The following is a 23,472-nucleotide window of genomic DNA, read 5'->3' as shown; positions in this document are numbered from 1 at the left end:
TAGTTCAACCACAACAAGGGCAGGTGAGACAATAGGTGTGACTTGGGCAAAACAGGAAAGGTGTGAAAGGGATTTAGGGGCCAAACTGAGTAGTCTGTTGCAAGAACTGTACCTCCATGTGGGTCCCAACTGAGACCAAATTGTGTGATGACTGAGATGTGACAATTCAATACAAATGAACAAAATGCAAGTTCTGACAGTGCAGGGTAAGAAGATGGGCATATATTGGGTTACCCTACAATGTTAGGCCTAGACAGGGGCACAGCTGAGTGTGAAAGGAATTGTTAATAGTTATACCAGAACGCAGGTGTAACTGGGAACTGTCCAGACAGAACAGGGAAGGGGAGGGCACAGACCACCTTAGTTCATGATCTGCTGCTATCACAGAATACCAGGGACTTGGCAACTTACAAGGAAAGAAATTGATTTAGTTCACACCTCTGGAGGCTTGGGAAGTCCAAGGGCATAGGACAGCATCTGGCCGGGGCCTTCATGTTGCAGTGTAACATGGTGGAAGGCAGAATGACAGGCAAGCATATGCAATAGAGAAAGCGGGAGTACAGACTCAGACTCGCTCTTATAAGAGCCCTCTCTCTCAATAACTAATGTACTCTGGTAATCACCAACCCCTCCACTGTCTGAGATTATCCCTTCAGGAGGGCTCCACCCTCTAGACCCAGTTGCCTCTCTTTAGGCCCTACCTCCAATGCTGGAATATAGGAGATACACCCCAAAAGAATGGAGGAATTCAACAGAGCTTGGGGTGGGAAGCTTCAGAAGCTCAGTGTGTTGGTTTTAGAGTGCTAGCTATTTTGGGATGAAAAGAACTTTGTGGGAAACACTCCATGTGCTAAGCTTTAAAAAAGGTAAAAAGATAAAATGGGTAACTGGGTTAAGTCTTATCTTAATTATTATGAGACTGAGAAAAAGGTTTCCCACTCTCTCTTTTTTTCTGGCTGACTGGCTGATCTAGGCCACTGTCATCAAACTGTTATTTTGTATGTGGGTTTCCATGAATTTAACAGTGGGGCTCCTTTGGGAAACTGAGGCCACTATTCAGTGCCCTGTACCCTTCTACACCTGATTAACTCTTCTTGGTTTGGTGGTGATTGTATCTTTTATATATTAAGTTTGGCATAACATTGCATTTGAAAGGGAAAAACCACAACACACTTTGTATTGTTTTAAAAACCACTGATCCAGGGTAAATCTCAGTATGATTCCACCAACTGCAAAGCAAGAGAGAAGGTATCATTGCTCCCATAGTGATTATTAGTCAGATGGCATTATTGAATGGCATTATTGATACCACATATGTATATGCAAAGTTAATCCTTTGATTTTTTTTTATCTTAGGGAAAAAGAACATTTTCTTTCACTCAGTTTAAGAAATATGCTGGATTTGATACTAGTGCCACGCCTGCATTCTACTGTTGTGAAGTGCTTGTATAATATATACTCGGATTTTCATAAGAAACAAATTTTGGGTCAGTATCATTAGAAGACTTTGTCAGGCTGTAGGAAGGTGGAGAAGGAAAATTTTTATACTTTTGAGTATAAATGCCGAAAGTATAAATGTCCTGTGGGCTCTTCTTTCTCCCACCCTGTTGATGCCTTTTGTATTCTCCATCTCTTCAATGAATTCTGGAAGTGTTTCTGACAAAGTTCCTAAGATTGTATTAGCCAATTAGCTCTTGCTGCTAATTTTCATTTTGTCTAATTTAGACAATTTTGGTATAGAATTAAAGCTCTTGAGCTATGCTGCCAAAGAAATATAATGTAACTTTAAAATTTCACGTATCCATGTTTTTAAAAAAGCAAAAAAGAAAGAGATGCAATTAATTTTCATAATTTAACCAATATATCCAAAATATTATCATTTAACACGTGGTCCATATAAAAATTAATTAATGAGATATTATCTTTCTTCTTTTTCGTACATGGTCTTAAAAGTTCAGCATGTACTTTACACTTGAAGCACACCCCAGTTCAGAGTGGCCACATCTTAAGTGCTAAGTGGTTACAGGTGACTAGTGGCCACCATCTTGGGTGGTGCAGCTTGGGAGAGTCCATGCATTTTGTAGCACTAAATGCTAATAGAAAAAATTTATTGGGAAGTGACAAAAACTCTCCTTGATTAGACTCTAGTCAGGTTCCTCTGAGATTCTTTTCAATGGGGCTATGTGCAAACAAGCTCTCAAAAGCCTAATTTTAGAAAGACTCCTATTGGGTTGGTTTAGCAAAAATCCCTTCTTGTCTTTGATCCTTCCTCAATACCTGACCAAGTTCCTCATCCTGTAAATTCCCCAGATGATGTATAATCACCCCGGCCTCCTTTCAAGACTTTTTTGTTGGTTTAACTGAATACCTCAGGCTGAGTAATTTATAAAGAATAGAGGTTTATTGATCATGGCTCTGGGCCTGGGAAGTTCAAGAGCATGACACTGGCATCTGATGAAGGAACTTCATGCTGCATCATAACATGGAGGAGGGTATCACATGATCAGCCAGAGCCAGTGTGCTAGTTCATGTCTCTCTTCTAATAAAGCCACTAATGCCACCATGTGGGCCCTACCCTGATGTCTTTGATCTTAATAACATCCCAAAAGTCTAGTCAATAAATTCGACATATGAATTTGAAAACTTTGGTGGTACACCTTCTAACCTTAGCACTGACCTCTTAGTGGTTTTCCATATATCAACACTTGAATCTTCTTGCTCTACAGCTGCCAGCCAGCAGGATTTCTTCTGGACTCCCTCAGCCACCTTACTTCTTGGCTACACATCCCCACATTCCTGGCTATAGAATTTAAACTAGTTTCCCTTCTGCTGAAAAGGCCCTATGGTGTCATGTCTCAGTTGCTTGCTTTTCCATTCTTCAAAAATTTTTCTTCTCCAAGGACATGGGCATGGCCTAGCAGACTATGTTAAAGGATGATCTGGGTGTGGATTCTGCAGCCACCACTTGGGTGAATTTGGGTGAGGTGCTCAACCTGTCCCTGCCTCAGGGACTCCCCAGCTTACAGGGATCTTGCCTATTGCACACCAAGCACTTTGTGTTGAACAAATGACAATCATTGGAGTGCTGCTGTTTTTGTTATTTTTGGTATTATTGAGGGTTCTCTGTCAATGTCTACTGGTTGAGTGATGGGTTGGTAGGTTACTTCAAATTCTGAGTAGTGGTCAGTTGGTCAAACTTTCTAAAAAGGCCTCTAGGGGAACATTAGATGAAAATTCCTGATATCAGTATATTCAGAGTTAACAAACTCTGCTACCACCCACAGATCCTGAGTAGGCCTTGCATGTTCTGGGCCTGACTCTCCTCAGGGCTGTACCTCAGGGTAGGATGTGAGGTGGCTGCAGAGGCCCTTGTTCTCACAGAGTGAGTCAGTGACTCTTAATCCAGTGTTCACAGCCATCAAGACTGTGGTCCATGGGATCAAAACCTAACAATAGAGACTAGCTCAAGAAGGTGGGAACCTCTCGAAAAGATCATGCAGTAACCAGCAAAGCCAGCAGCTGGAGCCAGATGTGCCACAGGGTGAAAGCAGATGTCTTTCCTTTACACTTGAAGCACACCCCAGTTCAGAGTGGTCTTCCTGTTGGATGTGGGGATCCTGGGGTGTTTATAGCTGAGTCAGGGAGGTTCAATCTATCCTCAAGGCCCTGTCCATTCTCATCTCCCCTCAGAGGCTGCTCCCAGGTGAGCTCTGAATGTACCTGTGCAGCATGCTTTGTGTGGCCTGAACCTGGGGCCTGGTCACAGACACCTGTCTTCAAGGGGATCTCCAGGAACTTCATGCAGGCACAGGTTTGGATAAGAGCAGCTCTAGAGGATTCTCAGTCATCTCTGCTCCTCAGTGCTCAGGATTCCCAGGCCTGTCCCTTACAATCAAGGGGATGTCCTGGAGCTCGGCTTCGATCAGGCTGCCAGCCAGCAGGGCCCCTTCTGGAACTCTTTCAGCAGTCACTGTCTTTTTTGGAGATTGAACCCAGGTCCTAATCAAGCATACTGTATGTACCCTGAAATGCATCCCCCAGTTCCCACCCCTTTTTATTTTGAGTCCCCAGGCTGCTTTGAACTGGCAGTCCTCCTGCCTTGACCTCCAAGTCACAGGGACCACAGGCAGATGTCACTGCGCCTGGCCAGAATTCTTGAACAGGTTCCCCCTGGGCTTGAATACCTTGAACATCTTCCCTCCTTTAATTTCCCACACTTTATCTCAGACCTGCCCTCTGTGGCCCTGTATGATTGAATCATTCTTTAGCAGGAGCCACTTTAAATATTTGAGTAGAGCTCCTGTGTCACTACTGTCTTTACTCTAAGTTCTTCTTATGAAAATTATTACCTTTGTGATTTAAATTCTCTGTTCTGGATCTTTTCTATAGCAGACACCTTAAAAACAACCAAACCAAACAAAACCAAAAACTCCACCGACTGCTAGGCTTGTCGTCAGGACTCAATCTTACCATGTGGGGACCAGGCAAGGGGGGCATCCATCCTTTCATTCACACACAGAGGTTGATCTCACCTTGTGACCTGAGGTGGAAGCCTGTGCCCTTTTCTTTCTTTCTTTTTTTAAATATTTTTTTCAGTTGTTGATGGACCTTTATTTATTTTATGTGATGCTGAGGATGGAACCCAGTGCCTCACATATGCTAGGCAAGTGCTCTACCACTGAGCTACAACTCCAGTTCTCCTTTCTGTTTTAATAGTCATTGCTTATATTGGGGGGAAATAGTTTAGTTAGGATTAATTTGGGGCACGAGTACAGTAGTCCTCTCTTATCTGTGGGGAATACACTCTGAGACCACAATGGATTCTTGAAGCTGAGAGTAGTGCTGGACCTTGTGTGCTCTACTTTTTTTTTTTTAAATGTATGTATGTACCAATGATAAAGCTTAATTTATAAACTAGGTATAGTAAGAGATTGATGACAATAACTTACCCTGGATCTTATCGACCTGAACATATAATTCTTTCCCCCACTCTTCTTATTAGATCAAGAACTTTCCCCTTTCCCCTTAAGGGAAGCACATTGCCACTTCTTTGGCATATCTGGAATGCCGCCATCTCTACTCTCATGCTCTGGGGCCACTATTAAGTGAAACAAGGGAACATAGTCCCTGCAGATGCCTCAAGAGTCGATCTGATGACCAGGACGGCTCTTGAGTGGGTAATGGGCAGGTGGTGTACACAGCATGGACACACTGGAGCAAGCTTTGGTTCAGGTCGTGCATGGGACAGGGCAAGACAGGACAGTGTGAGATAAAATTTATGTTATTTATTTTTTGAATTCTTCATTTAATATTTCTGGCCCATGGTTAAACTCAAGTATCTGAAACCATGAAAAGCAAAACTGTGGCTAAGGTAGGACTACTGTAATGGATCTCAAAATAACAGTGACATGAGTGACCTTATCTCTCTCTCACCTGCAAGCTCAGAGGTAGAATGTGTCTGTGACTGATGACTATCCTCAACATCTGTCATCCCCAGGCTTCTTTTCTCTTGAGCTCTGCCATCTTGGTCTCCATCACACAAGTCACCTCTTCCCCAAAGTAGCTTCTGGGGATCCAGCCATCATGTTTGCATTCTATCTATCAGGAAAATGGAAGAGGTGAAGGGGATGAATCAGGCATTCTTTAAGGAATATTCTTGGAGTTGCCTAATGTTTCCCACATCCCTTCAGTCAAAATTCAATGTCAAGGCCTTACTTGGCTCAAACAAGGCCGAGAAATCTAGTCTTTATTCTGGAAGACCACACATACAGCTAAAAACTGAGATTTCTGTTAACTGGCAAAATCGGGAAGGGATATGAGGTGATACCCTGTCTGTACAATAGCATAAGCAGTTAGTTGACCCTTCGTTGTTCATATTGCTCTTTGACTTGTAAGAGAAGGGGAGGGTCCATCCTAGTGTCTTCATAGAAAGTTCTAGATTGTAGAAAAGATAGAAACAAAACTTCTTAGGCCATGATTGTGTGAAGAGGAAAAGGACATCACAAAAAGGAGACATTTAGCTTTGAAATGGCAGTGATTTTTCTTAGACCATGCTCTATGATAAAATTGCAGAGAAAGATTTTAAAATTCCATTTAAAGTACATTACCAAAATCAAATGCACACTGATTTGTTAAGTGTGGACACAAAAAAGTGTAAGCCACGGAAGTGTGTGCACGTGGGCTTTGGCTAGAGTGTGTGGGCTCTGCTGCGTCTTTGCCTGGAGGAGGGAAAGAACACTCAGTCAAGGGACGGTCAACCTGGAGTCTGCTGGCTGTCACCAATGGGATGCCTAACTTTGCTGGGCCACAGTCTCAGCTCTGAATATCTGGGTGATAGCTTCAGTGGGCTTCAGGGCTTTTAAAATTCTGAATGTCCACTAGATATCAGGTCAACAATGGTGAGGGAACCCTTAGAACCTTAGTCCCCAGCAGTTTTGGAAGGCCATGTCTGTGTGCGCAAGTCATGTGTACAGCCTGGTGGGAACACGCTCAGTCATGCAGCTACACTCGGGTGTTTGTTACCCATGTTGTCCTTCCTTTCTACCTTGTCCTTGTGAATGTCACAGCTATATATAAGAGAGAATTTGTAGTTAGAGCAAGCAATTTTGAAATCTGTGGAGTACTGAAGGGAAATATAGTGAATGGTTCATGGTGATGGTATGACTTCACCAGTTACCACACTTATCAATAAATGACAATTCAGGGAACTGGGGCTGTGGCTCAGCGGTAAAGTGCTCATCTAGTACATGCGAGCCCCTGGGTTTGATCCTCAGCACCACATAAAAATAAATAAAATAAAGGTATTGTGTCCAACTATAACTAAAAAGTAAATATTTAAAAATAAATAAATAAATGACAATTCCGTTTGTATTATCTAATAGCTAAGTTTCATTTAGATTCAAAAAGTGGTAAAAATTAGAGCTTAAGAGAAACACAAGATAAAATTAAGGGGATATGATCAGACAGAGAGATAATACAATTAGTATTTTGTGCTGTTAAGGTTAAATGCAAGTGTCAAGATGTTTTCATGGATAATATTTTCAGTATTTCATTTTTTTAAAAATTCTTCAAAACCCCTGGGATTTCTAACAACATAGAACATTGCTTTGTTTCTAGGAGTCTCTGCCTGCTCTGCCCCCATCTGCAGAACTGTATGACTGTTTCCTTTCAAGGTCTCTGTATCTGGATTCTACAGCTGAGTACATGAACCCATAGGACCTAGGCTTTGAAGTGTCTAAAGTATTAGGTCTTGTATGAAATATGGAATCATTTAGACAAATCTCTAATTGTGATGTGCACACCTCACTAAATGGCTAGCATTTTCCAAAATAAAGCAGATAACTATATTATTTGTTGTGATGTTTCGATTCTTTAAATGATCAAGAAAACCACTTTGAGGAATATAACATGTAAAATACAGTTAAGATGAGAAAGGGAGAGAGAAGGGAAAGCATATGGAAATGGTAGGAGACCTTCAATGATACACAAAATTATAAGAGGTTATGAGGGGCAAGGGGGAGGGGGGAAAAAGGGTGAGAGAATTGAACAACAGCAGAGGAGGTAGAGAGGGAAGATGGGAGGGGAGGGGAGGGGAGGGGGGATAGTAGGGGATAGGAAAGGTAGCAGAATACAACAGTCACTAATATGCCATTATGTAATAATGTGAGTATGTAACAGTTGTGATTCTGCAATCTGTATTTGGGGTAAAAATGGGAGTTCAAAACCCAATTGAGTCTAATGTATGAAAGATGATATATCATGAGCTCTGTGATGTTTTGAACAATCAATAATAAAATAAAATAAAATACAGTTAAGAGAAGTATTGTGCTAGGTTTAGCAATAACATGAAAAGTGAAAAAGTATATTATTTCCTAATAACTAGGTCTTGCTTTCTGCCTCCCTAATGTTTCCCAGTCAGAGAAAGAGAAATGGTTACTTACAAGGTGTTTGTTGAATCTTTCAGGTTGATTCCTAAAAGCATCTCAGTAATATCTTTACTGGCTTTTTGGAAGCAAGAAGCTTTGAAGTGTTTTTTTTTTTAATTTTTTTTAACTTTAGTCTTTAAAAAGGTCAGCACAGGTGAGTGGCAGTGATTTGAGAGCCCCCATGCAGTGTGGAGGCAAGTTAGACAAACACCCGGACCCGCAGCCTTTTTGTGCTCTGTGTCTGGCTGCCCCTGACCACTGGGCAAGCTTTGGGGGAGAAGACACTGTGTCCACACAGCCACATAGGCTAGAATCCCTGCTCACCCTAATTTGAGCGATCTAAATGACCCAAAGAAAGGTTTTCTTGCAAAACAATATCCCCCCAAACCCAATTGCTCAATGGACTTTGCTTTCTCTTTTTTGAGTCAGGGACTGTTTAGCTGAGTGGCCAGGCACTTCAAGTTACCAAGTGTCTGGGCTCTCACAGGTACAGCCCATTTTTCTCTCTGCTCTCCAACTCCCTCCTGTGACTTGAAGGAGGAGATCTGATAGCTCAGGGTGAAGCTGCAACCGCCTGGCAGCTGCTCTACCTTTGGTGGGTGCCCAGTCACACCAGGAAAAAAAAAAAAAAAGAAAGGGCAGGCTGGCCTGTGAAGTCATCCTGTAAGGGTGGTGACACCTCCTCACACGACTGTGGGGAAAATGCTGGGTGCCGGGCAGCGCTTGCTCCCAGCTGCCTGTCAAGTGCTGGGAGTAAGAGGTGACCTCTTTATTTTTAGAAAGGGGCTGTCATAATAACCCCGCGCTTAGCTTCATTCAAGGCTGGTGGCAGCATTTTGGAAGTTTGTAAACACCAACTTTCGGAGTAAGGGAGGAGTGCTTTTTTTCCCCCAAAAAAGGAAAGATCTTCACTCCTGGGGCTTTTCTCCCTGGACCCTCAGAGTTATTCTGGAAAAGACCCTGTTCAGCCTCCCTGCTGTGGCAAGCAGGTGTGACAGCTGGGCCATGCTAAAAAGGGCTGAAATGCCTGAAGATGAGGACTTTGGACCAGGCAAAAGGTAATTACAATTTATACTTACTTTACCTGGGGTGTTTTGTTTGCTATTTTTGGTCTCAAAACTATTATGATTAGTTTAAAAAGGGCTTTAAATGAAAATAGTTTTAAAAAATTAGGAATGCCATTCCTTGATTCCAGGAAACTGAATTTTCTTTGGAATGTACTGGCCCTAATGAGACAAAATTAACTTAATGTCCTCTTAGAAAAAAGTACAAAGAAGGGATGAATGGCCTGAAATTAAAAAAAAGAAAAATGGTTTTCCAGGATACAAAGTAAAGTCTACTTGAGTTTTTTTATGTTTCATTTTTAAATTGAGATGATAGTTGTTGGAAATCTAAGCTCATGAATAGTTTTTTCAATATTTGCATTTTAAAAACTTGCTGGGCAGTTTTAAAGGTTAAATATTGGGCCAATTTTACAATTTTTATATTTCAAAACAATTTTTTAACCACAAATTTTTATTTTTGGAGGTGTGATAGGTTGGGCCTGGGCATACTACATTAATTTTATCAATTTTTAAAAAAATTATTATTAATATCTACTTATAAGAAGTGGGGAACATAGAGGGGAAAAGATGCAGACATTAATACTAATCTGAGTCTAACTGTGCCCAAGTGGAAAGTCTTCATTTTATCTCCATTACTGGTAACAAAACTTGTATAAATCAGGTAGAAGTTTTCATTGGAATTCTAGTTGGGGTAATTGACCTTTGGATATAAAGAAGTAGAAAGGAACTTATAAAGGGATCATTGATAATTTTATTACCAAATAAAGTAAGTGGGAAACTGGTAACCCTCTAAGAACAAGAGTACCAAAGTGTATTTTTGAAAGCCATGGTCATGGGGTGGTTTGTGTATAGTGATTATAATCAATAGTAATAGCAACCTTAAAAGTTACCTTTACTCTTTAGTTTATTCTATTTTCTTCCAAATTCTCTCAGCACATGAAAAGAGACATTAGGTTGACATTTAATTCAACAATGAAATAACTTTATAAATAAAATGAGACATTAAATCAAGTACTTGAAGATGACCTTTATAAAAAGTGCCTGGAGAGAGGTATACGATTAGCCAACTAATTAAGAAAACATTTTCAGAGAAGGTCAAATGTTGGTTTCCAGGTGATGGGTAGTTCCTGGGTCATGGCATGGGTATATCCCCTCCTGCACAGCTTTACATTTCTGAAAGCAACACTTTCTCTTTTCTCGTGGCACCTGGGCATCCCCACCACCTCCCTGTGTACAGTTTTGCACACAGTAGGCTTTTTATATACATATTTGTTAGATGAGATATATTTATAAGCTATTTTACACCTGTAGTACCTATCTGGGGCACCTGATCCCTTTAGGATTGAAGAGGGAGAGATTTGGCAGAAATGTAATAATGGGTTGCTTTAATGAAATGCAACATTAACAATTAAAAAGTAATTGATTGTTGATAGTAAATTATTTTGAACTAACAGTTTTGGGTGTCAACTAAGCAATTTTTTTAAAGTAAGTTTTACTGGGTAAAAAGAATAAACATATAAAGAGGAAAGTGTATAAATATGTACAGAGACATAAATATGTATTAGACACACATAGAATTATTATCACTAATAATATATTTGAGGGAAAGTGGAAGTTCCCTCTCACTCCTTTGAGGTAGCATACCTCTGTGCCCCTCTTTTTATTTTGATGGGATAACTTCCAGTTCTTAACGGTTGGTGGTTTTTATACTTGGCTTTACCTCATATATTTGTTTGTTTTCCTATCTGTTCAAGAAAGAAAGGGCATTCTGGAGGGGGGAAAGTTTAGAACCAAGTTATAAATTAAATATTTGCAATTGAGAGTGAATTTTACTCTTGATAAATTTAAGATTAAGTGTCTGAGGACAAGTCCTTTAGTGCCATGTCTAAAAGAGAAATTGCTATTATAAGTCATGAATCTGCTGACAAAATGCGTTCTCAGGACTTGATTGCAGCAGGTTCTAATTGACTATCACATTAAGGCTTATTCATGTTACTTGGGTCTCATTTTTGGAATGTGGTGTCCAAGGGTTGCTCTATAACTGCCAGTGAGCTAAATCTGAGTTTGGTCTTTTTAAAAAAATCAGTGGAATACGAATGATGGGAAACCTCATTATTGTACTGGGGTATGCACTTCAGGCATCCCTGGTGCCCACTGCTTGGTTTTCTCCTGGCCGAGCCTATGGCTCCAAGGTGCCATTTTATAGTCATCAGATGGACAACAGGGAGGGGGCAGACAGGGGAGAGACCCTCCTCCCTGTCTTTTGTCTTCTGCAACTAATGAGCCTGCTTGGTAAGAACCTGAGGACTGTGCCATTTCCAAGGTCAAGAGCTGAAGGGAAAGGGCAAGAAAGCCATGCTAAGCAGGCTCAGAAAGGCACAGACCCAAGAGGAAGCACTGGGGCCAAAGAAGAAGAAACAAACAACCCAACGCAGCAACTAGGAAAGCAGACAAGATCAAGAAATAGGAGGAAAATTATACCCTGGCCTGATGCCTGGCTTGAGAGTGGCTCTATGTCCCACTTCATTTGGCGTTGTACCTTGGAGCAGCAGCAGATGGCTTTCTGAGAGGCCTTGATAGCCTGAGTGAGAGGGCTGTGGGTGGATGGCACATTACCTGTGACATTCCTTATTCCAGATATCAAGAGGGAGGTGGGCCAGCATTAGGACTGAGCTCTTAATGTGGCTGTCCTGGAAGCACTTTCATAGCAGATGACTATGTTCACCCAATGGTCTGTTCACTGGGTATTATTAGGCTCTGAATCTAAGCCAGTTGCTGTGTAGGTGATAGGGTCATGGGTTAGGTCCCTGCTGTCATGGAAATGCAGCTGGAGTTGGGGAGACAGGCCACAAAGTAGAAAACTAGTAAATGGGAGTACTTCAGATGGTAAAGATTGAGGAAATGAAATTTAAAATGGTAATGTGGAGAGTACCTGGTATATGTGGGGGCTGGAGCCAGGCAGGTACAAAGCAAAATGGTGGTAGTTCGGGGCTGTGTGATACATTGATATTCAAGTTGTCATATAATAAGGGCTTAGGAGTTTGTTTGAAAAGGCTCTACAATTGTAACTTTTCGACGCTAATTTCGGTGCTCTGGAGTGGTAAGGTGGTCAAGTACAGACTCCAAACTTAGGAGTGTGGTTCCAAGAAGTGCTTAGAACCAGAAGGGTTTTGGATTTTGGCTGTTTTCAGTTCTGAAATATTTGCATGTACATGAGGAAATGTTTGGGGATAGGAACCAAGTCTAAACACAAAATTCATTTTAGAAAGCAAATCTGAGCACAAAATTCATTTATGCTTCATATCCGTTTTATACACATAGGCTGAAATAAGTTTTATAGGATATTTGTAGCATGACTGTGTTTTGATTGTGACTTATCACAAATGAGGTCAAGTGTGCAAGTTTCCACGTGTGACATCCTGTTATTACTTAAGATACTTTGGATTTTGGAGCATTTCAGGTTTCAGATTTTCAATTTAGGAGTGCTCAACTTGTTTTTGTTTCTGGATACATGAAGGGTTTTTGTATTTAGAAAAACCAAAGCAATTGCATTGAATTTTATTCCCTGAAGGTTTCAAAGAAACTTTCAGTATAAACATGTTCTGTAATACAGATGTTTTATTAATTCAGATTGACTACATTATGGGATTAATTTAAATTGCTGGTGAGGCCTGTCCTTTGATAATATCATTTCTTTACAGTGCAGGGTAAGAGTAGAATTGCCTCACATGGACACATGAGCAGGGAGCCCCAGCTCAAGCTTTGTGCACCTTTGCCTTGGGTTAAGCGGACTCCTGTGAGCACATGTATTCATGTTTTATGTGTCTGAAAAGTTTCTATGCTGCCTTGTTGTGGAAATAGACACAGAGAAAACAGATAAACAAAGGCCACATAGCCATTGAGTGAAGGAGTTAGGATTTGAAGGATTTGCCTTAGACACATGTATAATCGTTGTGTGGTGAAGATGCATTAGGGTGGGTTAACATTCAGAAGCAAGGCTGGTGTGGGCTCAGAAAGGTCAGGTATGGTTAGTACACAGGAAGAAAAGGGACTGGTTGGAGATAAGTGGGAGAGGTACACATAAGCCTCTCATTTGAGCCCTGTTGGAGTGGGGTGCTGGTAAAGCTTCAACAGCCAGCTCTATGGAGGAGGGAAGTCCTGATCTGTATGTACCACTGGCTGATTCTTGTGCTGTAACTCCTTGCACTGTGGTCGATTTCAAGCTACCTATATGAGATCACTGAAAGTAGCATTGGAAAGAGAATTGCAGTATTGGCTCTCATGAGCCTGTGGGGGTCAGCCTTTCTATACAAGTGATTGTAGGCCAAGATAAGAGAGCAGCATTCAGTTCTAAAATGCTATGTCTTCTTTATTTATGTGTCTCTAAGCCATCTGTTAGTCAGCTTCCCATAGATATGACAGAATACCTGAAAAAATCAATCTAGAGGAGGAAAGATTCATTTTGGCTTCATAGGTTTTAGTCCATATCTGGTTGATTTCATTGTTTCTTGGCCTGTGATGAGGCAGGACATCGTCGTGGAATGGTATGGTGGAACAAAGGTGATCACATCATGGCAGTTAGGAAGCAGCAGGTGGGGTGGGTGGCAGAGATTGAGGTGGAGAGAGGAGGAGAGGAAGGGGCCAGGGAAAAGATATCGTCCAAAGGGGAAGGGGAGTGTCCTAAGGACCTATTCCATTTAACTAGATCACACTTCTTTTCAGTATCCACCACTTCCTAGTAGTCCCCTTAGCTATGAGTCCATCAATGGATTACTCCATAATACTATCATAAGCATTCAATAAAGGTTTGTTGAAGGAATTAATGATTATTTTTCTTCCCCTTTCTCACATAGTCATGGGAAACATCTATCAGGAATGGAAATTGTTTATCACTTTTGAAATCCTACTTCAAGCCAGCTGGGTTAATATTTGAAACTGATTAAGAACATGTAGAACAATGCGATCTGTCCTTGTTGCAAAGAGAGTTTGTTTTTCGTGAGCTATTTCACTCACGGTTAACATGCACATTGCTTCCTAAACCTCTGCAGCTCCCAGGAAGTTCTGGGTGCACACACCCTTGGTAGAACCAATCTCTGACCTATAAGCACAGGGCACCTGATTCTTTGCTGCCTTCCTAAGACTGTGATGCAGGTGTCTTTAGCGGGGGTGCTGCAGCTCTTGAGTGGTGGGCTGTGGGCAGGTGTACTCTGGTGACTGATAGAACAAAACACAAATATGTGGGCATCCTCTCACCCCCTGCCTCTTGGCCTTTTATGGAAAATTGGTGCCTGAATCCATTTGGTTGTTTTGCTACTTCTCAATACTGTGCTGATCTGGGTCCTGCAGAAGGCACAAGGGTGTGAAGGTTTGGCCAAGGGGTGATCTTATATACTCTCATTCATATTTAAAAACAACATCCCAAACAATTTTCCCACTGTAGGATGTTATAGCTGCTCATTTGGGGAAGTAAAGGTATCAGGAAGAAAGAAGAAAGAATAAAATAGAAAAGATTAACTATAGTCTATTACCCTAAAAAAAGAAAGAAAGACAGACAGAAAAAAGAAAAAAAAAACAGTTATATTGTCTTCTAATTCTTCTTGGTTGTTTTCTTGGTAGTTGTAAGTAAATGGTCCATCTATTTTTTTATGCTGTTTTTTCTCTAATCAGCATTTTCTTATGGCATTTAAACATTTCAAAAGCATTTTTAAAAATTCCTGCCAAAATATTTTATCCTTTGGATTTTCCCACATTTATTGGTCATTGTTACTAAAAATAATTTTGGCACTTATAAATGTGAGTAGGGTACATTACTGTATTTTCTTCATTTGAGGGAAACAAGAGGTAGAAAGTGGGAAGTAAACACTAACAGCAACAGCAACAGCTGCTGCTGCTGCTCCTCTTCCTCTTCCTCCTCCTCCTCTTTCTCCTCCTCCTCCTCCTCTTCCTTCTCCTCCTCCTCTTCCTTCTCCTCCTCCTCTTCCTTCTCCTTTTCCTTCTCCTTCTCCTTCTTCTTCTTCTGCCAGGAATTGAAGTCAGGGGCACTCAAACACTGAGCCACACCCCCAGACCTATTTTGCATTTTTAAAATTTAGAGACAGGGTTTCACTGAGTTGCTTAGCACCTCGCCCTTGCTGAGGCTGGCTTTGAATTTGTGATCCTCCTGTCTCAGCTTCCTGAGTCCTTGGGATTACAGGTGGTGTTGCACCACTACCCTGGCCACTGCCAGCTTCTTAAGAACTGGGTTCCACAACCAATACAGCATAGTTCCCACTGTGTTCTGTTGACCAAGTGGCCCAAGAGCCCCTATTGGAGGGGAGGGGACATAGAGCCCACCTTTTCTTGGGAGGACTGTCAAAGATTTGTGGGGCTAAGAAATGCTTAATTAATATTTGTTGTTATAAAATTTTTGCCAGTTATCCAAAAAGATACCCATAGCAAAGCTTGCACTGGCTTTCTCTGCTGAGAAGAACTGACGGCCCTTGACCTTTCTCCCTATCACAGTAATGCGCCAGTTATCTAGTCGCTTGATGAATAAGCTCATTTACATAGGATAACTCTGTGGTTCATTGAAATAACATCTTTAAGCATAAATACTTAACAATTTTAACCGTTCTCCATGGTGACCATTGTTATGGGCTCTGGAATAAAACAAAGCTGTTTTCAGCCTCATCCTGTATTAGCTGGGTGGCTAATATATGGGCAAGTTACTTAACCTCTCCAAATTTCATTTTGTTACAGTAAAATGGGGATTCCTATTTAGAGGTTTGTTTTGTAGTTTAAATATGGTAAGTCACATTAAATATTTAATTTAGTGAATGGCTCACTCTTTTTTTAAGATTTTTTTTTTTTAGTCATAGATGGACACAAACCTTTTATTGATTTATTTTTATATGGTGCTGAGGATTGAATCCAGTGCCTCATGTGTGCTTGGCACATGCTCTACCACTGAGCTACAGCCCCAGCCCATGAATGGCTCATTCTTAAGCACTCAAAAGCAGTAAGTAATGATATATCAGTAATCCATCTCCTTTAGCAGTACAGAATAAGCTACTTTTGAGTGAAAACACCTCAACCCTTTGTGGTCTAATCCTTGTGCATATCAACAGCAGCACACAGGGAGGATCCTGAGCATGTCACAGGAAATCAGGGAGCTGAAACTCCAAACTTTGGTTCTTGTGTTCCGATGAAAGAAAATTTAGACACCAAAAGCCATGCAAGAAAACTTTAGTATAAGTGAAAGTAAAGAGAAGGTGAGGTGAAAGTAAAGTAAAAGCAAAGTGAGGCTCAAGCAGAGAGCACTCTGAGAGAGAGTGGACCATCTCAGAGCAGAGAAAAACAAAGGAGACAAGGCTGTCTCCAGATTTATTACTGTTTGAAGAACTAGGAACCATCTTCTGTATTCTTTGCCAATCAGGTGTTCAACTTCTCCTTTGCATTAGATGGTGGAGTTTTTACCTTAGTTGGTCCTCTCTGAAACTGTCATGGTGGCTATCCTATTTAGTGGAGGGCTTCTTCTACAAGTCAATCCCATGTTAATGTGGGCCCTAGGGTCAATAGCTGGTCAGAAGTTACCTTAGTGCACCTGCACTACTAAAGGAATATTCCTTCTGAGACAGATAGAGACACTTATAACTATAGTTCCTAGCTTCCTACCAACCTCAGTGGACCCTGTCAAGAGTTAGTCCCATTAATCCTTTTCTCTTGATGTGTTTTCCAAATAGCTCCCTTGCTTTTGTTTATTTTCTGCATATTAACTACCACCACTTGATTTCTCAAGATAGTTTAAAGAAGGATCCTAAAGTAATTTAAAGAATACTTTGTGAATTTGCAATGCATTTCACTACTCATTGTTAGGTACTACCTAACAAGCACTGCATCTACCCCTTCTAGATGGTGGTCTTGCCCGGGGATAGAGACAGTTACCTGAAACTCTCACCCGCTAAACTGCTCTGAGGAGCGTTGCTGGTTGGTCTAGTCTAGATGGTCTGTCTGCTCTTTGTATTTGGAGTAGTGCGTGTTTGGTTGTTTTGACCCTCCCTAGGATGACTTAAGCTGCATGAGCATTGGTGTTATGCTAGACTGTGTTGAGTGTATGAAGTTCAGTTCCTTGGCATCTAGAGGGATGTGTTCCAGGACACCTGGGGGATACCAAGTCCCTCATATAAACTGGTGCAGTATTTGTATCAACTTCTGTGCACCCTCCCATCTACTGTCAATCATCCAGTTCACTTAGAATACCTAATGCATGTAAATACTGTGAAAATAGTGTTGTGTGCTATATTGTTTAGGGAACAATGCCAAGGAAAAAATCTGTTCATGTTCAGTTACAGTTGTAACTTAGAATATTTTCAATCCAAAGGTGGTTGGATCTTTGAATGCAGAGCCCACAGATATGGAGGGCTGCCTGCATTGACCTCTCTGTGGGGAAGCAAGGATGCCCACCCAGTGCTTCTCACAGGAAGATGAAGGTTCACAGGAGAAAATTCAGGCTCAGAACATGCAAGCATCTCTCCACAGTTGATTGGCTTGGTTTCATCTCAGGGACACTGTAAATCTTCTGAATGATTGTATTTCCATCTCTGATTGAGCCCTATGGAAGTTTGGTGCTAAACATACAATTCCCCTCTAGCAAGTGAGCAAAACTTTCTGGAACATGCCTCTGGATGCCCTTCTTCCACATGGCTTTAAGATTGTCTTTGCCCTCTGACCACTAATCAGGCTCTGGCCCCAAGCAATTTACCCTGATTCATTTGCTGGCTGACAGGTGCCATTTCACATGTTGCACAAATGCATCCTGTGGCCAGGAGGTAGCCTGGGATATACACAAGTTAAATGGGGGATGGGGGTGGGAAATAAGTGACCCATTCACCTAATTTTTAAACTTCAGACTAGGAGACCAGAACAAATTCAGTTCTAGAGGTCTGCGAAGGGTTGGAGGTATGGGGAAAGAAGTACAATATCTCAGTTCATGTTTGAAAAAGTTGGGCCTCAGCATCATCAGCAGTAGGGCATGGAAGGCTGCTTTGAAAATTGGTATTTTCTTCAGCAATCAAACTTCTCTTTCAACTCATATCCAGTGATTTTGGTTCATTTATATGGCTGTTGGCCCCACCGCAGCTTACATTCTTACTATATAATGAAAGTCAGACAAGATCTTCAGGCAGAAATGAGTTATAAAACTCTGCTTATGTGTTTCCCCCCGCTTTTCAGTTGTTCTCTAAAAAATACCAGCTAACTCTGAATGAGAAATTAAAAATGGCCTCGCCTTGTCAGGAATATTGTGTTCGGGTCTTGGGTCTAAGTCACTGATGCAGTGACGTCTGTGAGATGAAATCAGGCAGCATAGTCTGCGCCACAGGCCCCATCTGCGTTTTTTTCTAATTTCTCTCACATACTCTTGCTCACCCTCGGGACCTCTCATCATCCTCTCTCTAGTCTCTCTCTGCTCCCCTCACACCCTCACACTACAGAGCTGCCTCTCAAACCCATAGACCCTGCCATCTTGGAGTCCCCGATTGGCAAAGGCAAGGGGTGAAACCTGGATGTAGCAATGCACCACAATATACCCAGGTCAGGGTGTCCTGATGAGAAATTGAGAAACCTTGGTTAGGGAATGTCCCAGCTATCCCAGGAGACACAAGGTATTGGGTACCTGAGAGGACAGTTGTGTTGCCCTGCTTCATGTGGACCAGACAACCTTGTCATCAGGGACACAGATGGAGTGATAATCCTAAGAGAGGCTCCTCAGGTCTTCGAGGCTGGGCCAACCCACACCCTCTTTCCTGCTACAGTGTCCTTTTTGCAAAGTTGGCCTGCCTTAAGAGTAATTGTCACCCACTGGGTAAATACCATCAAGTGCTATTCAGATTTGGCTCTGTGGCCTAATAGTATCTAGGGGAGACATCACCAGACTGCAGAGTCTTTGCCTTAAAAGGGAGGACTGCAATTGTGAGCACCTGTTATGGAACGAGGTGATGGAAAGGCCAGAATGTTCACTCTGCCTGGCAGCAGTGTTCTGTGGAAGGTTCCTACAATGCAAGTGTTTCATGGGTGGAGACTGGTGCTCCTGGAGCTGGGCAGACACCCCCACACCATGGTTGTTAAAGAGTGTCATGTAGTAATTACCATCATGGTGGGGCCTCCTACCAGCCATGTAAACAAAACAGGAGCAGCTACACACCAAGTCACCCTGACTCAGGAAGTGACATTTCATGCTGGTGTTTTATGTAAACTATAAGCAAGTGCTTTATTTTGAAAAGAAAATAAACCTACCTATCAGTGGAAGATCTCAAAATTATGCCTATAGAATTATAAACTCCATTTTTAGATATGGCGAGGGGATTAAAAATGTACTTAAATTTCTTAGAGGCTACTAATTTCTATCACTTTGAGGATTCTATATGTAAGAATCAAATTATGTGCCACATGTACCTTGTGTCTGGAGTAGCTATTAACATTAGTGGCAGATAGCTTTCCCTTCACAATTGGAATAAATAGAACACAAATTCTAAAAAGCCATAGTTTTTGCATTCTGAGATATTATGAAAACTTGTTCTCTATAAAATAAACAGATACATGGAGAAGTTGTAAACCTAGAATTAATTGCCTTGCTTGCTGAAACAAGAAGAGAATTGCTCAGTAAATCTAAGACACAAAAAACGACGACACTGATGATATAGGAAATAACTAATAATGTCTTCTTGGGGCTCAGCAGAAGGGGAGAGGAAGGCTCTTATGTCCCATACGAGTCCAGGGCTTGATGGCACATGGCTTCGTTCTCTGTTGTCAACTCCTATAACCTGGAAATGGTTCCAGGAGCTCTGATAAGGATCATGAGGCCTTGTTAGGAAGTTTCTGGAAAGAATATTGTGATGCATTATTGTATGTCCTCTGCCATGTGTGGGGAAGATAGAATGGTACCACTCATATCTGTTCCAGAGCAAGGATGGACTTTGAATGACTCTGCAAGTGTCCAGTGATTTTGATGGCACCTTGACTTATAAACCCCCAATTAGCTGCCAGCGTTCTGACACTTAAGACCTTGGCAGCTTTACTCAGGAAAATCTGAAGGTTAAGTGCCTCCTTATTAAAACTAGGATAAACTTCTACCGCAAAGGCTATTCTTAAGATTACAGAAAAACTTTTGCTATTGTAATACTTTGTAAGCCAAATCTGCAGAGCAGCTTTGCCAATGCTATAGAGAGATCCCTGTGCATATGTTTCACTCTTGTTAACTGAAGGATGATTTTTCATCCAACTTCCGTAGAAGAACACTGTTTCATCTAGAAGAGAACAGGCTTGGGAAGGTAGTGGCTTGGAGCTGCAGAGTGTGTTCTAATCCTGGTGCTGCCCCTTGGCTGTGTCTGCTGGTCATCAGAGGCATTTTTCCCACCTTGTCAGGTTGTTGTGGGGACTAGAGATAGTGTAATTAAAGCTCCTAATGTAGTTGCTGGCATCTGGTACATGCTGTCATAGAGCAGCATCTCTGCTAATGGTGACTAGATAGCTTGCTGGGTTCACCAGTGGCCTTGGTCACCTTGTATAGCCACATGTCTGAAGCCAGTGATACCATGAATGAGTAGGCCACTGAAGCTTGGAGGCCAGATCCACCATGCAGCCTGTTTTGGTAAAACATCCATGCTCTTTCATGTTTATATTATTCATGGCTGTCTTCTTGCCACAATAGCATAGTTGAGACAGACCAGCCATATGGCCAACGAAGCTGGAAAGTTTTACTCTATAGCCCTTTCAGAAAATGTTTGCCTACCCCTACTCTAGAACATAATTGTTCCCACCATTGGAGCTGTGTACTTAGTTGTAGTTATTCTCACATCTCTCTGTGTTCTTTGTTGTTTTTGTGATTGTAATCACATAACTATAAGTTATGTAAATTGATGAAATAAGAGTTCCAAAGAGGATTTTTGTAGCAGATTCTCTGGTTGCTCCCAAATACCCAGCCTCCCTTTCTTCTTTTGGGAATAGAATCCCAAGTTTTCTCTGATCACCAGCAATTGAACTGTTTCCTAGACTCTCTTGCAACTAAACTCGGCCGGTCATTATGCTCCAGCCAGTGGGAAGTGGGTGGACCTTGTAGGCTGTGACTTTAAAGAGAAAGAAGAATGCCCTCTGCTTCCCTTTTCCTGATGGTGGCAAGGTGGATAAGGATATCAATAGCTGCAGTAACTCTCTTGGACAATGGGGTGGCTAATTTGAGAGTATCTGAGCAACAAGATGGAAAGGGCCTGGGTCTGCAGCATTATGGATGTGCCATATCAGTCCTGGACCCCTAGGCTTTGCTGTCACAGGAGGAAGAAACAAACTGTTCTCTTGTATAAATGACCATTGTTTTGACATTTGATATAGTAGGTGAGCTTGTATCTTCGTATATACAATTTTTTATGTCTGTGAAAATTAAGTCAAAGCCAGCAGAGGGAGTCAGTAGAGGGATATTGCCAATATTGTATTTTTACAAAAAGTGTGGAAAGACAACTTAAAAGGGTGGGATATAAAAGTTTAGGAAGATTCCATATTTGATTGTGATTAAGTTCTTGCTCTTCTTTAAATAAACAAAACTAGAAATCATGCACAATATATTGCAGTGTGTTTTATTCAAGAATATCAAACTGTTCCAAGTCCTAAATCAACTGGGAGTTTAATAAGTCCTTACCACTTATACATAAGTTAATATCGATTGTATTGAATTGAATGTTCCAGAGGTAGTATTTAATTTGTTAATCCTGAGTCATTATTTAAGTTATACCATGAATTTAAAAACATTCATACCAATTTCTTGTTAGTATGTTTTGGGATTAATACATAATCTATATCATCTTGGATAAGGGAAGAGGGGGATGTTATCTGATACAGAAAAAGCAGGTCACAGGTGACCATTACTTGCAATTATATATATATGGATAGCATACATAGTCCTTTTAAATCCCTTAATAAAGTCTGAGAAAGGAAGATATAATTGCTTGTGGGCCTAATGTTTAGCATCACTCAACTGTTTTTGGTACCTTTGCCTTTACTTTCTAACCCTCATCCCTGGGATCTCCAGCTCCATGTTTCCAATGAAATCTGAGGTCTTTGTCATGATCAAACACAGAATTTCTAGATCTCCATTTTACTGACTTTGCTAAACAAAGATAATGTATTGATGAAGAAGGGAGCATGGAGGCCGCCCTCATTGATCAGCAGGCTGAGTGTGGCACACTGGCAGGGCAGTATTGAGGGCCAAGAATCAGCCTGAGGCATTATTAGTCCATTGTAAATGAGAGCTGAAACTCTTTATGGCTTTAAATTTCCCCATTATAGGATCACAAACACGTGCATACTGTGGGTTGGACATTTCACATTTTTAATATTCTCAGCATCAGCAAATGAAAGTAGACTTAGCCTTTTCAGCTGAGTAGGAGGCCTGTTGGCTGGAAACCACTTTGGGCCTGAGCTTTGACACTCTGACAATACTTGAAGGGTCATCTTTATGTGAGAAAGTAAATGTCTATTTCGTAAAGTAGAGGACTTAAAATATTCAGTTTTGCTGGATTCAGATTTTCAAGTAAATGTGAGTGGGTAGCGCCTTCTAGAATATAACATCCTCCTACAAAAGGTGTTCTTGGTGGTACTCAACACAGGGCTCACCAATATTTCATAGGGCACAACAATCCAAAAAGTGTTAGCAATCCAGTCTCATCCAGCAGATACAGCCAGGTTCCTCCTGTGGACTGGCCAGACCTCTGATTTGCATGTCACTGACTCTCTGCATTCTTCAACATAAATTGTTTAAAAGATGAAATTTAATTGTTCTTATGATTCTAATGAGTTTATTCATAACAAATTTCACAGAGATGATTCATTCCTGCCCTGCCCATTTATTGAATAAAACATCTATAAAAAATTTAATGTAAAAGTTATGTGAACCCAAACACAGACTCAGTCACTGACAGTGGTCTCTTCTGGCTAATATGTAGAGGGGTTACTCAAGTGATGTTGGAACTGGATAGTTTGATTAAAGACTATTACAGATTAGAAAATACCAGGCTCATGTTGATGATGAGAGAAGCCATGGCAGATATCTTCAAAAACCACTACCTTTTACAAACCCAGCATTTTATTTTATTTTATTTTGGTACTAGGGATTGAACCTAGAGAAAGCTCAACCACTGAGCCTAATTTCCATCCCTTTTTATTTTTTCTTTTGAGATAGGGATTTGCTAAGTTGCTGAGGCTGACTTTAAATTCACAATCCTCCTGCCTCAGCCTCCTTAGTCACTGGGATTACAAGCATATGCCACCATGCCTGGCTAAAATTCAACATTTTGATGAGCTATTTTTTTTTAATTGAAAATGCATGAACAAGGGAGAAAAATCAGGAGAGTGTACCATAGATTTCCTTCTGATCAAAATATAACTCAAAGGATAATATATTTTTCAAGGCAGTCATCAGGGGATATATTGACATCTCTGTCTTTCATGACATGTTA

General features: G+C 41.1%; 1 protein-coding gene across 2 annotated transcripts in view; it reads left to right on the top strand.

Moving 5' to 3' along the window:
• Positions 1–23,472, top strand: part of RETREG1 (reticulophagy regulator 1) — a 143,179-nt gene that overhangs the window by 97,788 nt on the left and 21,919 nt on the right. The window contains exon 1 of one of the 2 annotated variants that reach the window (XM_081292732.1): positions 8,649–8,983. The exons of the other annotated variant lie outside the window; for it this stretch is intronic. Within the exon in view, the coding sequence (XP_081148858.1) occupies positions 8,931–8,983 (53 nt within the window). The 5' untranslated portion in view covers positions 8,649–8,930. Of the gene's footprint in view, positions 1–8,648; positions 8,984–23,472 lie in introns of those variants that run through there. 2 annotated transcript variants of the gene reach the window in all.

This window comes from Spermophilus citellus (genome assembly GCF_964194105.1).
Source record: "Spermophilus citellus genome assembly, chromosome: 1".
NCBI classification, from domain to species: Eukaryota; Metazoa; Chordata; class Mammalia; order Rodentia; family Sciuridae; genus Spermophilus; species Spermophilus citellus.
Note: the sequence above shows the minus strand (reverse complement) of the source record. Positions and strands in the feature narration are given on the sequence as shown.